This window comes from Crinia signifera, chromosome 6 (assembly GCF_055691185.1).
Source record: "Crinia signifera chromosome 6, ASM5569118v1, whole genome shotgun sequence".
NCBI lineage: Eukaryota > Metazoa > Chordata > Amphibia > Anura > Myobatrachidae > Crinia > Crinia signifera.
Genome location: NC_139222.1, coordinates 265,656,334 through 265,672,886, shown reverse-complemented (window position 1 = coordinate 265,672,886; position 16,553 = coordinate 265,656,334). Strand labels below are relative to the sequence as shown.

Here is a 16,553-nt window from a genome sequence, read left to right as displayed (position 1 = left end):
CAGCAGAGTGCGACACGGGTTTTGAAAAGGCAGGATGCTACCACTTCATCTAGTCATCCTGGAGAATGCCATATCATTGTCTTTTGTCGTCCTTACATTCCCAAGAAGCCAACATCTCCATTATACACCTCATACATCATTATATCAGTAGAGGCCAATCAGATTGCAACCTTTTCGGGATTATTTTTTTATTTTTTTACAGTTTCAGGGGTTTATTTACTAAGGTGGGCTTTCTATTTAAAGATGGGATGTTGCCCATAGCCCATCAGAATCTGGTAATTTATTTAGCACCTTCTAGAAGATAATAGATATAATTGATTGGTTGCCTTAGCAACATCCCATCTTCCATAGAACTTCCATCTGAGTAAATAAGCCATTCGGTGTCTTGTGCAAAACTGCAAGGACACACCAGTTAAGGTGCATCCACAGTGGGCATTTTTAGCCCGTCTAAGCAGTTTTAACTTGGTTGGACACTTTCCACAGCAGAACGCTATGGAAAACCATCCAACCTGTCACTCAATTGCTGATAATACCATCAACGCTCATCGTTGGCCTGTACACACTGGATGAGTTTTGAGATAAAAGCAGCGCAAATGGCAAAACTGAGCTGCTTTCATCTCAAAATCGCCCAGTGTGTGTGGGCCTTAACTCAAGGTAGGGCAGGCTGCGGCTTGCATTTGCGCACATACAATAAAGGTAGAAAAACATTTTAATGTAACAAAGCAATGAAGAAGGCAAGTCAGATGCTTGGTTGCATAGGGAGAGGTATCAGCAGTAGAAAGAAAGAAGTAATAATGCCACTGTATAGGTCATTGGTACGACCTCACCTAGAGTACTGTGTTCAGTTCTGGAGGCCATATCTCCAGAAGGATATAAATACATTAGAGACTGTAAAAAGAAGGGCAACAAAAATAGTGCATGGCCTACATCACAAAACTTACCAGGAAATACTAAAAGATCTTAATATGTATAGTTTAGAGCAGAGAAGGGAAAGGGGGGAATGATAGAAACTTTCAAATATATCAAGGGTTATAACAAGGTACAGGTGGGAGACATTCTTCACAGGAAGAGGAGCAACAGAACACGAGGACATGCACTAAAACTAGAGGGAGGAAGATTCAGGGGAAATGTGAGGAAGAATTACTTCACAGAAAGAGTAGTAGATAAGTGGAATAGCCTCCCATCAGAGGTGGTAGAGGCAAATACAGTAGAACAATGTAAACATGCTTGGGATAGGCATATTAATATCCTTACAAAAAAATAAGGATCAAATATGGTTTGAGGTAACATGTTTAAAAAAGGGGCAGACTAGATGGGCCCAGTGGTTCTTATCTGCCGTCAAATTCTATGTTTCTATAAGATGGGGGAGACAAAGTTCTATAGAGTTCTATAGAAACTGTAAATAAATAAATAAATAAATATAGAGGATTCGGCTCCATTGTGGGGGCTCGTCATGGAATATTTTTATGCCAGGACTGGAGCGGCCGCAGAAGATGCACTTCCTATTTGACATGTGGTGACTTGGCCTAAGGCATCTCCAGCAAGCAATGCCATGCTTACAGTGTGAACCACGGGCCTAATTTACCCAAAGGTGTAAATTCGTTTGCGGCTTAGGCACAACAGCGCTGCTCCTCCCGCCGTAATGGGATCATATGTGCCCCCAAATTCCACATTGTTTTACTGAGCATGTACAGGCTGTGGCCTTCTCTGTAATAAACCAGGAAACAAGTAGAAGGAAAGTGCAAATGAAAGAATAGGAATTTCATATAGTGAAGGAAGACAGCTCGTGTATGGACAAAGGGTCGCTGTACGTATGCAGACAGGATGCCAGTGTTCACTATTCCTACATCAAGTAGGATGTTGGCGCCAGAATCAGACAGCCGGGATTCCGAGCATAAGTATTCCAGGGTGGGTTTCAGTCAGGGGGAAAGGGGGGGGGGGGGGGGGGGTTAGGCATTGAGAAGAGTGGTGATGTTCAGGCGGTGGGGTGATTTGGGATAGGCACTAATAGGGAGGGTTAGGGTAATTATGCTAGAAGTGAGGGTTACAGTTAGGAGGGGGGTGGGAGGGTAAGTATACTTACTTAACACCTGTCGGGATTCCCTCCATCAGGATGCCGGCGTCCGTACTCTATCTGCCGGCATCTCCACCTTCGGTCATCCATATGTGCCCCACAGAAATACAGGTGTATAACATATACTGTATATGCAATAAAGGAAAAAAGTAGGATCTATTTACAGTATGTGGAGGTCAGGACCCCGCAGTGCAAATGACGTAACTGTCACGAACGCCTCTGCACTAGGACCGTACATCCCACGCTCGGACTTACTGTAATTACATGTGTTCTATCCTGCACTCCACACTAAGTACAGTAATAGTCTTCTATAAAAGGAAGCATTTACAGAAACTACAGATTGCAGGCTGCGGCATGCATTATATTCCATCTATTATTCTACATTGCAACTTGACCAGCAGGGATTTTATCACCGAACCCGCCAGATATTTTATTTCATATAAATGTGCTAAAGACATGATCACGATACAGCCAAGCGTTGTGTCCTTTATTGCAGAGGGTATGCGGTCATTAGGTCAACCACTACTGATCGACGGACAAAGGGTCGACACGTTAAAAAGTTTGACATGAATTTTTCATGATCTGTTTCTTAAACCGTCCTAATGGGCATAGAGGGAGACTATAATAATGTGCCGAGACTCAATACACTTATACCTGGCATGTCCAAACTATGGCCCTCCAGCTGTTGTGAAACTACAAGTCCCACCATGCCTTGCAGATGTTTTGCTAATAGGGAATGCTAAAACTATGGCAAGGCATGCTGGGATGTGTAGTTTACCAACAGCTGGAGGGCCATAGTTTGGATATGCCTGACTTACTGTATACAGTGTCCATGCTGACATAGACACCAAAAAAAACGTGATAACCCATGTTGACTATTTTACCATGGAAACCTAATGCCTGTCGACCTTTCTCATGTGTCAGCCTTTTGACTGTTTACCAATAGTGGTCAACCTTTTGACTGTCGACCTAATGACCCATACCCATTGCAGAGGAAGCGGTGCCAGATTACGGTCTAAATGGGCCTGAAGCTGAAAATGATCAAGGGCCTATTATGCGCAATAATAGTGGTTGTGGCCAGCACCTAATAATGTGGGGGCGTGACCAGTGTTCTGGTTGGGTGGTCTGCTCATGGGTGTGTCTCTATTTGTGTAAATACTTTCAAATAATTTTATAATACTAATATATATTACAAATTCCAACATTCACAGGATGCAGGGAGATATATTGCTGGGTGCCCTCCAAAGGTGCACCCGCAGGACGCCGAAGTCCTAAGATACTTGTGGGGTGAGGTGGCACTCCAGTCATAAAAAAATATTGAAACCCAAAACTTGGTAGACAACATTTCAGCACCTTTTATGTGGTCACCTAAGTTTACCACACCAAATACTCCTTATACAAATCAGGAAACACAATAGTAACCCCCTTATACGGTACTTGCCTCTTATACATTATGCCACATGGAATGAGTCAAAATTCACGTTATGCCACACAGATTAAGGCAAAATTCACATTTTGCCACATGGATTGAGCCAAAATACACACTATACCAAAAGGATTGAGCCAAATTTCACAATATGCCTCTCAAAAAGTGGCATTGCTTGCTGAAAAATTAACACCATAATGCCCATTACATGTTAAGCCACACACCATAATGCCAATTAAAATTATGCTACATAAGTGCTGCTTACCTACGTGCTCATTGCCAGCGGTTCTATGCTAATTGCCAGGGGTTCCATGCTCCTTGCCGTGTGGGATTACATGCTCATTGCCAAGGGGGAATACATGCTCGCGGTAACTGTGGGACAGCCACCGCCAGGCAGAAGTGACAGCCGGGCAGAGAGTGGGGGAGCACTGCAGGTCCCGGCTATTTTAAATAATACCCCTTTCACACCAGAAAATGCAGGAACTTACAGTACCCGGGAATATGGTCCCAGGATCATGCAGGGACATTCCCAGGCTGGCCCCTTCTACACCAGCCTAGTCACTGCATTTTCTGGTGTGAAGGGGAGAGACAACCACCCCCCTCCCCCCCTTTAACCGGCTATATAGTTTAACCAGCTATATCTTCGGAACCAACTGACCCATTTACATGAGACCAGTATCATATTGAAGAACTTTTAAGTGGGCTTCAAATGATTTTGAAACTGAGCCATTTGGTTCCAGAGAAATCTGCCCTCAAAGAACATGAACAGCCATGAAATTACATTTCAGGAATAAAATAATCGGTTTACCCTCAACAGCTCTGGAACCAATTAACCCTTATAAAATCAGCCTGATATGAGATTGAAGGCCCAGCGATTTGGGTTTGAATGAGATCAACTTTGAGCTTCTGTGATGCCAAGGGTGATTACCGAAGCGCTGCTGCCTTCATCGCGGGACTTCAGAGGGGTAAAAATTAAACAATGGGTGCAGTGTTTGCTGTGGGGGCCCCCCCGGGGACCCTGGGGCTTGGGTGCGCCAAGCCCATTGCACCCTTTATAAATACACCACTGATAACAGCCTAATACATGGTAGATGCTACACAAGCAGTATTGCCCCCCTCTACCCTAAAACCTTCCCTAGACTAATGCTGTGAAGAGGGGCAGATGGGCAGCAAGCTCACTGCTCCTTCTATTTTAAATAAATGTTTGTTTAATGCGCATTCTAGAACAAATGCAATCATCACAGCAAATGCCGAATGTTTTATACATTATTTTTTTTTCTCTGTGTAAATTTGAGTCGTCGCTCTCTTGCTTGCGTGTTGCTCAAGAGACCGTGTCTTCGAAAATCACTCAGAAGGCTTTAATAAGTGTGATGGAAATTAACAGCCTGATTCAAAACGCAGACGTGTTCTGTGGGCACGTTGTCAGCCGTTAATGCATCCCCCTCGCAGGTGAGTAAAGAGCAGGAGCTTAATAATTATTGGTGCAGAGAGCATTTCAGTAACTAGAACTGTACTCATTAAGTTTTAATTGAACAGAGACCTTAATGGGCTGAGACAGCCATGTGTAAGGGAGGATGTTGTTCTGTAAATCCCCAGCCACCTCTAACTTCCAATATGCAACAACAATAATCTCGGACTGGCTGTGAACTCCAGCGTTCACTGTCTCTGTTATGGCTTTTTAAAAAGACACAGCATGCCACATATAGGGGATCCCTGGGAGATGCAGGATTCCTGCTGCTCTGCCCTGCGGTGAATGGGAAGTTGCTCAAAGTTACTACTCAAATTGCTGGTTGGTGCTTTGTTATTTGTACAAGATTGCTGCTTGCAGTATGACTTAATTCCAGGTTCTTGCATGACAAATGCAGAGCGAAGACACGTTGCAGTTATTTATTCAGTTATTCTTCCCGTAAGTTATATACACACGTGTGCTCCTGCACCTAGCGTCACTACAGCGTGACGGAGATGTAGTGTGTCATGTTGTATCTTTAAATGTAATGTCTTGTGTGAGAGAGCGAACCACCAAGGTGTTCTAGAGACAAAAGACAGAGTTGGGTAGTCTTCCGCACAGGATTGGTAGTGATGTATTTAGATATGAATGAAGGCCCCCTCTTATTGAGATAATTACTTGATATTGTAGTACTTCTTAGGGGTGTGCTACCACTGACACAAATTGATGTATCAGAATATAGAGAAAGAGAACGTTCTCTTTCTCTATATTCTGTGTTCTAGAGACACTTGGGACTCAGCAAAACAGAACTTGGTCTGAACACAGCGCTACTATTTCTGATGCGGTTGAAAGTCAATATTAGAATAAAGTCCTTGGTAAGTATCTGACTGCTCTGTGGGGTTAAGTAGCATGTAGAGCAGTGGTGTCAAACTCATGGTCCTCCAGCTGTTGTGGAACTACACGTCCCAGCATGCCCTGCCACAGATTTTATATAATGGATTGCTAAACCTGTGGCAGGGCATGCTGGGACGTGTAGTTCCACAACAGCTGGAGGGCCATGAGTTTGACACCACTGATGTAGAGTAATCCATGACAAAATGGAAGCTGAGCATTTACAATTTTATTGAAGCAAAAGCATAAATGGCCATCGGAGCAGGGGACAGTGCTGTACATGGCTGGCCAATGTGAGAGTATACACTGAACATACATAACGGTTCTTTAAGTCTGTAGAGAGCAGATGTTTGTAATCTATTCATAATACAATACTTACAAATGACTGAATCTATTTGTATGTGTACCGGCAGTAGCGTAACTACAATATATTGCTGGAAAATTTCGTCAGTACCCCCTCACAACCCCCCCCCCCCCACACACACACACACACACACACACACACACACACAACCGCCTCACAAACCCAACCCCTCACCACCACCTCCCCCCAGTAAAGTTTACCCTCACTCACCCATCCGCTTGCCCCCGCCGGGTCTACAGGACCTGCAGATCTCCTTGCCTGCGGTCCCGTCACTCTTCCTGCTGCAGTGCTAATGAAAACTGCCTCCAACAAAATGGCTGCCCCCAACAGCAGACCATTTTTAAGGATACTAGAGGAGGCCTCTAGATGAGATACTAGAGGAGCTGTAAGGAGAAGGACATTTTGTTAGGGCTATTTTTCAGCCGTATTGACTCTCAGCAATACCTACCAGTAGCTGTATCTACACCCTGCAATATCTACACAACTCATTTATTGGCAAGCTGCTCAATCAGATTGGGATGTCACTCAGGTGCTAAAAGGGAGGGGTAATTCTGGTTAGGAAAATATGCAATATCTACCAGTGTCTATATACACTCAACAATACCTACCAGTACCTGTATCTACACTTGGCTTTACCTACCAATTCCCGTATCTACAATTGGTAATACCTACTAATGCCCGTGTCTACAATCTCCATTTATCAATATGTATCAGTTGGTGTATTTACAATCAACAATATATTCTAGTGGCTCGATCTACAATTGGCATCGCATACTAGATTCCTTAGATACAATTGGCAATACAGATCAGTGGCTGTTTGCAGTTTTTGTTTTGTCTAATAAGCCTGAATAATTCCAATAGCCTATAGTAGGGTCACCAGTGAAATTCGCTCCTCTGTAAGGTCACAACCTGAAAACAGCGGAGGATGAGACAGCCTAGCCCCACTGCACACTCTCACCCGAGTTCTTTTCTGAACTGACGGAAATAAGTTTCAGTTCATTCCGGTTCTAAAAAGGTCAAATTTATGATAGTATGTAACACATTAAATTAATCAACGACATAATTCTGCTGAAAGGTTGTAAACGATAATAGATAATATGTAATTATGGGAAGAGATAATGATAGTAATTTTAATTAAAGCTAGATCCTGTTTTCTGTTCTTCAATTATGTTAATTTTCTGGAAACTGAAATGCGGGGGGAAGAAAATCACAAGAGAATAAAACAATGATGTCAGTCTGTATTAAAATAACTCCCACATCTCTCCTTTGTGCGATCCTGTCTGTGATCGGCATAGAAGGTAGCATCTCTGATGGCTTCCTTGTTCCATCGGGATCCGGATGACCTGTGAACAGTCAGTAGGTGGACTCCATATGGTCAACACATGAAAATGTCTAAAGTCTTTTTTCCACTTTTTTTTTTACTTTTTATTTGTACTTTTTTCATAATTTACCATTGACATGGACTTCGGTTGGGAACAGTAAATTGTGCCAAGCTCAGCAGGTGTTGAGCAAGGCACCTGGCCAGAAGCAATAGCGAGCAAAGCAGGACACTAATTGGGGGGTCCACGTGCTCAGGTGTCAACATTGACACAAAAAAAAGAGTGAGAAATGAATATCAACCTTTTTACATTTAGACCTTTTCCCTGGCTCAACTCTTTTCCCATGTTGAACTTTTGGAGTCAACCTAGACACTTTTGACCCCATGATCCACACCTTTCACCTCCTATGTTACTAGGCAGGGATGGTTTCCTACCTGCCTATGTGCCATCTTTAATATGCCAATGGAGTAGTGGTTATTTGCAGTGGCGGCTCCAGAGGAGAGGCTGCGCACAGTCCAACATTCAAATAGGTTAGTTACACCCACTGCCAGTGAGTCCGTTTGGAATGGCAGTTGGTGGAAGTTGCTGTGCTTTCCCTATTTGAATTTTGAACTGTGCTCCCCCTCTGTAGCCTCCCCTGGTTATTTGTATCACGTAGCCATACTTGGCTTCCCTGGTTCATCCTATTCCAAAATAAACCTTATGAGCTGCTAGACTTGTTCTTACCCAATTGCTAAAGGGGCATGAAAACGGAACATTCTTCTGGATTCACTGTATTTGGAAAAGTTAGTGTTGAATTATAGAAAATGAAGTGGGGATGTGTGCCATGGAGGATGCCCCTTCCGATTTCCTGTCACTTACCCTATTGAATGGCACTACGGGTAACTTTTTGTTGTCTAAATTGGGGGCAATAAAAACCTTTAAGACGCCATTTTGCAGCTCAGAGCTAATTATTGTACTTTGATTACTGACAAGACATCTAGTAAAATGTTAGATTGCTTTTGTATGTTTACTGTCCCTACAGGCAATGTGGATTTCCATGTTTTCATATGAAAACATTGCATTTACCTTTTTGGTGCCTTTATTCCAGTTTGAGAATGAGATAATTACCAAGTTGGATCACGAAGTGGAAGGAGGAAGAGGGGACGAGCAGTACAAAGTGTTGTTTGAGAAAATGTAAGTGTTGATTAAGCGTTAAGGTTTTTACCCAAGTATATGCACACTAGACAATAACAAGCAAGCTGTGAATTCCTCAGTTTGGTTTTAATTAAAACCTGTTAATGAAGCTTTGGGATTAAAATAACGCTTAGGTTCGAGAATAGGTTTGTGATGGAGGTCTTGTTTTTCCAGACTCTTGGAGCATTGTCGGAAGCACAAATACCTGGCCAAGACCGGCGAGACCTTTGTCACCCTCGTCGTCCGACTGATGGAGAGGTTGCTGGACTACAGAACGATCATGCATGATGAAAACAAAGAGAACCGAATGAGCTGCACCGTCAATGTCTTGGTTAGTGTCTAAGCTAGATGCCATAAGGCCCATGAGCGAAGATTAGAAAAATGGTATTACTCCGAACACATCAGGCTAGCACTGTGGTTCCCAAACATGGTTCTCAGGGCACCACACAGGTCCATGTTTTAAGGATATCCATGCTTCGGCACTGTCGATGTGATTGCACTGGTCAACATGATTTTTTTTTTTTCCAGGACAAAACTGGAAATTGGGCCTGATTCAGATGTGATCACACAGCTGCGGATTAGCAGGCCAGGCAATTATTAGGCTGCGCATGCATATGGCCATCCTGTGATAACTGCCATGTTTTAGGCTGTGTTTTAAAAAAAAACAGGAGCTGGTTTTCTAGTACTTTATCTCTGCCCACTTTATCTGCTTCCAAGTCTTAGTAAATAGACCCTTTAAACTTTACTAAATCAAAATCTGAAATTCTAAAGGTGCCCATACACTAGTAAGATTTATCTTCAGATCTGGCTGGTTGGAACAAAAACATAGTTATGGATGAGTGACAGTTTGTCAGTTTTCCAGCATTTCCAAGCAAATGGTCAACTGTCATTTGCTCTCATCCATAACCATGTTTTTGTTCCAACCAGCCAGATCTGAAGATAAATCTGCGTGTGTATGGCCACCTTTAGTCCCAGACGCCAAAGGTTGGAAACGACTCCTCAGAGCTGTACATATATGCAGTCATTGTATCCACCATAATGATTCCAGAGACGACCACTATGAAGAAAATGGTGTCATTGGGTGTAAGAAAGTTGGTTCTTTTATGGATCAGTGGCGAATGCTCATAGACATATCAGAAGTTAGTTTAAAGGCTGTGCTCCTGCATAATAGCAATAAATTCCCATCAGTATCTGTAACACTGCTACATAACCCTTTAGTGCAGGGGTGGCCAAGCCGGTCCTCGTGATCTACCAACGGTCCACATTTTCCAAATCACCTAGCTGATTCACAGCTGTAGTCATTACCAACTGTCACATTTTCAAACCTGCTGCATTCATTCATACTCTAGATCCACAGGTTGCCTGAAAAACATGAACTGTTGGTAGATCTTGAGGACAGGTTTGGCCACCCCTGCTTTAGTGGATCTGGATAAAGTGTATTTCCCTCCACTCCCTTAAACTAGGTTTGATTACATTATTTGTAAAAGCACTAAAATAAAAAAAAAAAATCTGCATTTGAAATAGATGTTTCCAAAAGTAACTGACCCTGTAAGGAGGACACTTTTTTTTTTTATAGGGCCACAAAAAGGATCAGTAATGGATGATGAACATTTTCAGGAATGGTTACATCCAGTGTAAAAAGAAGTCTGGTTCTCATTCAAAATGATCTGTTCTTGGTTTCTTCGGAATTCTAAAGCATAAAACTACTGTGATCTAGGGCCAGATGTATCATGCTTCACCTACACCTCTTCCCAAAAAATCTTGGGGCTGTCAGTGATGAGCATGGCGGGCATTATTAGCAGGTTACTACAATGAAAAAGAGATACGATCTATGAAGATAGACATCCCAAAGGCAAAACGTGCCCAGAAATCATCATCTACAACTTTTTAAGTCCACCCGAATGAGGTGTATAATTATTTACGCAAGTACTAATTTAGTAAAACTTTAAACCAGTGGTCCTCAACCTCGGTCCTCAGAACCCCCCAACAGGTCACATTTTCCAGGTCTCCACACAGAATCACAAGTGAAGTAATTAGCCCCACCTGTGGATCTTTTAAAAATGTGTCAGTGAATAACGAGTGCGACTGTGCACCTGCAGGGTGACCTGTAAACCATGAACTGTTGGGGGGGGGGGGTTGAGAACCACTGCTATAAATGTATGTCACCAGCAAACCCACCCAATGGAAATAATACAGTTCAGCATGAAAAATACATTTTGATTAATTTTATTTCATTCTTGTGAAAAAAAAAGTTTATTTTTTTTTGTAAACCAGTGTTCTACCATCTACATACAAGCAGGGAAATCCCTAATACCTGGAGTTTTGTTGACGTACTGTACTGTACCTTGAGGACCGCGTTTTTTAAAATCCGTTGGCTAGCAAACAAAGTGGTCTGTTCTCCAAGTGATTATATTCCATTTTCAGAGGTCAGTGGCAAGAAAACTTTATTTAGCAGCTACATCCTATGAGGAATATTTTCTCCACAGACTTTACAGTACTGTAATGTAAAGTGGAAGGAGCTCCAGGCAAGTGCTATGACTCATTTTTTTTTGTACTTCCATTAAAACTGCATATGAATATTCATGTGCGATTTTCTTTTTATACCGCACTACTACCACAGGACACAGAAAACACCATACGTAATAATCTGCCGGTTGTTTTTGTCTCTGCAGAACTTCTACAAAGAAATTGAGAGAGAAGAAATGTATATAAGGTTTGTAAACCTCCATTAATTAAAAAATATATATGTCAACCACCGTTCCTGTGAAACATCTGTACATCAGAGTTATGTAACCTCGGTAATACGTATACATTTGCTTCTGGAGTAAAAAAAAAAAGTTTACCATGTAGTCAAATTACAGTATAATTATTACTGGGGGAAAAAAGAAAAATAAATCTGGAGGACTTTTATTAAATCTGGTCTCCAGATAACTAGCTGTAAAATCCGATGTTTCCTAACATTTTTAAAACTTCACTTGTAAAATGACAGAATCAGATTTGTTTAATACCTTTTTTTATACCCTTTACATATTAAGGGAGGTATTCAATTACAGACTTTGGTATTCAATTGCTGGTATTTTCGCCTGTTTTCTCTACCTTTTTTTGGGTCGAATTGGCATTGATGTAAAATGACACAAAAAAAAACCCCCCAGAGCCCTAAATTTCGCTGAAAACACATAGATCAGCAAGTAATTTGCAGATCCACATGTTTTTCTCCCCTGCAGTTTTTTCGATTAGTCCAAAAATGGTTACTTGGTTTTAATAGGTCATATCTAAAGCCGACCTAAAAATGTCAAAAAGTGCAGTTTTTCGTCTCGTCAACAAAACGGCACTTACTTGAATAACCAGGTAATTTCCCGGCATTTGAAGCACCGGGTTATTCGGCCGCTCGCTGGCACACCCCCTTCACACAGGAGAGCAAATCTCCGTGTCAAAAATTTAGACCCAGTCATTTGCTCTATTACCCTTTTTTTTTCACCTGTGTGAAAGATCCAACCCGGATCTTAAACTCCTGGTCATTTTCAGGGTCGGATACCCGGAGTTTAAGATCCAGATTGACCCTTTCACACAGGTGTGTCTGGGCCTTTATGCTGAATCTTTGTGTGCGTTATGCTGTCGGTAAGACTTCCTACTTTTATTTGTGCTACTTGTTATTGTCCCGACATATCTCATATTTGCTTTTGGGCCACATGTTTCTTAATATGCTTAATTATATTCACATATTCATTATTATGATTGCTTATATCGTTGTCCACCGACCCAGCGCTTACAGCAGTCGTGTCGCCTTACAGATATAATGATGATAATGATTCCATTAGCTGAACTTAGAGGTGTGACTAAGTGGTGGTTTCTGCATTTTGACGTTTTAGATATTTGTACAAACTATGTGACCTCCACAAGGAATGCGATAACTACACGGAGGCTGCTTACACACTACTCCTGCACGCCAAGCTACTAAAGGTACTGTAGCATCTTTTATATACAATTTATAAATCCTAAACCCGGTTCTTCTTACGAAAGAAAATCTTGTTTGTCAATTTTTCAAACACTAGGGCAGATGTATTAAGCCTGGTGAAGAAATAAAGTGGAGAAAAGGTGGAGATAAATTGGAAGAAGATAACGCTGCAGCCAATCAACGGTGTTTGAAAAAGGACAGTTGGGAGTTGTTTGGCTGGAGCGTTACTTCCAATTTATCTCCACTTTATCTCTTCACCAGCTTAATACATCTGTCCCAGAGCCTGTAACATGGCAGTTAGGGGCTGGTTGGCTGGTACTTTATCTCTGTTCACTCTATCTCCATCCAAGGGTTAATAAATAGTCCAGGGAGATTTATCCTTATGGAAAGAAAACGATGCAGCAGTTTAAAAATAATTTAGCATTCGCTTTGTCTGCATCACATCAATGTTATCATTGCTAGTAGCGCTAATGTCTTCTCAGTACAGTATATAATGGAAATCTAAAAGGAGAACTTACTTTACTACAATAAAAAATGTATTACTTAGTCCCGCCCCCGAGGTACAGCCTACATTGCTTCTCTATGCAGGCATTGTTTCTAGGGGTTCCTTCACCCAGTTTCTCTTGCAGATTGTGATTGGCTCTCCTGTTCCCACACCCCCTCCACTGCCATTTAAGGTTAGATAGTTTAATTTGGAAAAAAAACAAGGGTATGCGGGCAGGAGTTCTGCGAGGTGGCGGGCAGCACTGAGTTGTTCTTTATGCTGCAAGTATTCGCAGCCTAGCGAACAGGTCTGAATGAAACATTTTGATCACTCTGTTAAAAGCAACATTGAAGAATAAGTTTTTGCCCATACACTCAGCCCTTGCATAGGTCAGTCTGTCTACAGACCATAACATTAAACTTCTCTGTACTTTAGTTTTTCATAATTGTTGCTGCTCTTCCCATAAAGTCCATTTTTTGTGTTCACAGCTGCTTCCGAAAAAATGCATCGCTCATAAAATTCTTCAACATGGTAGTAAAACGTCTCATGAGATATAAAATTTTTAGGGCTATTTCCATAACTGTTATTCAAAAAATAGTCCCTTATAAATTGTAAAGTACAAGCAAAGGTCATTGCTTTCGTTTAGTGCCAGAAAATCCTCAAATTAGAGTTAACATTTATATCCGTAGCATCAGTCGCTACAGAATAGAAACCTCTTTCTCGTCCGGCGGCTGCCTCTTTAATTTGGGCTCCAGCTTAGTAACACATGTGAGTAGGTGATTGTGTTGATGGTTTTTTTTTTTTGTTATTGTTTTTTTTTTTAAATGAGTTATTTTATTGGTTTTAGTTTGAAAGAACAACAATAAAAACATATAAAAGAGAACTCATTTGATACATTATATAATATAGGTTGCACTGAAAAGCATAAAATGTCTTCGCTGTCGGGCCATGTGAAATGTCCTGTTATGGGGCACCAAGGCATACAGTGCTATGGCAAAAGCATGTAATTACACTGCTTCACAGCTGGGTGGCGACTGTTCCAATAGGGAAAACTACAGTACAGTGCCACGGATGGATATGTGAAGGGCCATTGCCAATTACTGTCTGCCTTTGCTTCCACTTTACCTGTGTACAGTATGCAAAGCTTACTGTATCTCCATAAGGGTGGGCTCCCTTGTGGCCAATAGTCTCGGCCGGCCATCGTGTTGAACAGTAATTATGCTATGTAGATGCTCATTCAACCCCAGGGACTCGGTCGGAAAATGTATGCCGAGCTTAGCCATGGCCCACAAGACCGTACCATGGGAGTAAGGATAGAAATGGAAATTCTATCGGAGGTTATAGAACGAGTAACCTTACACCGAAAGGCATTTCCCATATGGTGTTCCCACAATAGATGCCAAACTGTGTCCCACCCTCCAAACATGGACTATTGAGTGCTATGGAACAAGTGTCCTCTCGGTTAAGCTGTAGTATATTCATGGAGTCATTGGAATATAACTCAAATAAATGAAGGCAAGAGAAGGTCCTGCAAGGATCTAAAGAGGATATAAACAACTTTAGCGTAGAGTCCTCTTAAGGGGTGAGGTTGTTTAAAAATTGGGTAGATAAGTTATGTCAAAGTTGAAAGTATCGGAACAGATAGGACAAGGGCAGTCCAGTTTCTGCACTAAGATGAGCAAAGGATGTCAATATATGATTATCATACAGGTGGAGCAGCTCCCGGCGATAGAATCGCCATCTGAAAAGGTCGGGTCGAAAATCGGTCGGTCGCGTCGATCGCATCGCATGCGACCAAATCGCATGCGATGCGATCGACCCGATTTTTCCGACACGACCACCCCGATGTAAATCGGTGTGGCCGTGCTAGGAAACAAGTACCTAAACTTGCCTATTTGATAATAGGTAAAACATAACGGAACCTTGGTATTTATATTTTGTTATTTGGAGAGCCACAGGCTCTTTTGAATCATTTGAGAATGCCTGCTGAACCTGTCTCCATTCACTTTTGAATGCAGTGCTGCCGGTATTGAAATGAGCTTGCCTGAAAAGCGGAGACAGATGGCAAGCCTCAATTAAATTATTGTAATAATCAAAAATGCCTAGAACAAATAGCCAGCAATATGGGCATTGCGGAACAAGAAAATGCTCCAATTAATTGAAAATGTCACTCAAGTGATACAATGTTCAGTTTATAAAAAGTTTGCTGGGATGTGTAGTTCAACAAATAAAAAAGAAATACAAGTAGGCTTCTTTAGCTAGTGCTGACGGGCAGATCTGATCTATCTAATTGCAGAAAATAAATTAATCTGTTACAAGTTGGATCAGCTCAAGGCAGAGCCCATGCCATGCCTTCACCTGGTTCTAAGAACAATGCACCTACTTCCGCTTTTCCATACAACTGCTCTTTATCTTAAAGGGATGCGGGTTCCTGCCCATGCATACCAATAATCCATCCAGCTTCATGCCAAAGACCGCACCTGATCACTGTTTTTCCTGCCACGGGCACAACTATCTATATTAGTATCCCTTTGAAATACCCATTGCATCTCCATTTGCACAGTGCCAACAAGCTTGGAAGTCGGTCTACAAGCCCATGACTTTGCAATGAAGCTCCTATTAGGCAAATCAGATCCCCTCCCAAAAACACAGTGTCAGGAAATGTTGTTTAGGGGAGTGGCTAATCTACAGAGGGGGTGTGTCCAGCTGCCACAGAAGTTTGGAACAAAAAGAGAAAAGGGTTTTGCGCCAGTCGCACAAGATAAATGTTTTAAGGAATTTGGGTATGGACCCCTATTATACAAGAGAGATTTTTACTAGGGAAACATTTCCAAATAGTAATAAGTATATGCGGGGGTGCTACCACAGGACATAGATAGGGACAATATTTGTTTGGAGAAGAGAAGAATGTCACTGGAGTGGTGCACTGAGAGAGAAAAAAACAATCACACTTAAAAAGTAACTTTTAATAGGAGTAGCTGATAAAATGTTGCGAAATATAGACTAAAAATGAAACATGTAGGACACGGACAGTGTAGTTAAAAGGATACTAGATCCTCACACAGTGATCCCCTCTGATCAACCGTCCTCTATGTTTATTAATGAAATGGGTGCGATTTGTCAAATAATACACAGGTGTGTTAATTAGTCCTGTTAGAGTCCCACAGATACAGTATATATCAGGGAATTAAATATTTTATCCCATATACAGTGGTGACAGGACAGGTACTAATCAGGCAAGTGCTTCACGTAAGTTAAGTCAGGGAATACAGCTCGGAGCCAGTAGTAGAAGGCAACGTGCATGTGTTCCTCTGACGTCGGCTGGGTTCAACTGCGGCAGCCCAATCCAAATGCCGGCTACCGAGTCAGCGCTGGAGTCCCCGGCTGTTTGAGATAGAACCCGCCGCCGCTGCTTGC

At 41.9% G+C, this 16,553-nt stretch overlaps 1 protein-coding gene across 1 annotated transcript in view; it reads left to right on the top strand.

Annotated features, from left to right (window-relative positions):
* DOCK1 (dedicator of cytokinesis 1) overlaps positions 1-16,553 on the top strand; it is a 342,756-nt gene that overhangs the window by 256,992 nt on the left and 69,211 nt on the right. Inside the window, exons 34-37 of the mRNA XM_083149518.1 lie at positions 8,612-8,697; positions 8,872-9,028; positions 11,370-11,410; positions 12,567-12,657. Coding sequence (XP_083005644.1) covers positions 8,612-8,697; positions 8,872-9,028; positions 11,370-11,410; positions 12,567-12,657 — 375 coding nt within the window. The remainder of the gene's footprint in view (positions 1-8,611; positions 8,698-8,871; positions 9,029-11,369; positions 11,411-12,566; positions 12,658-16,553) is intronic.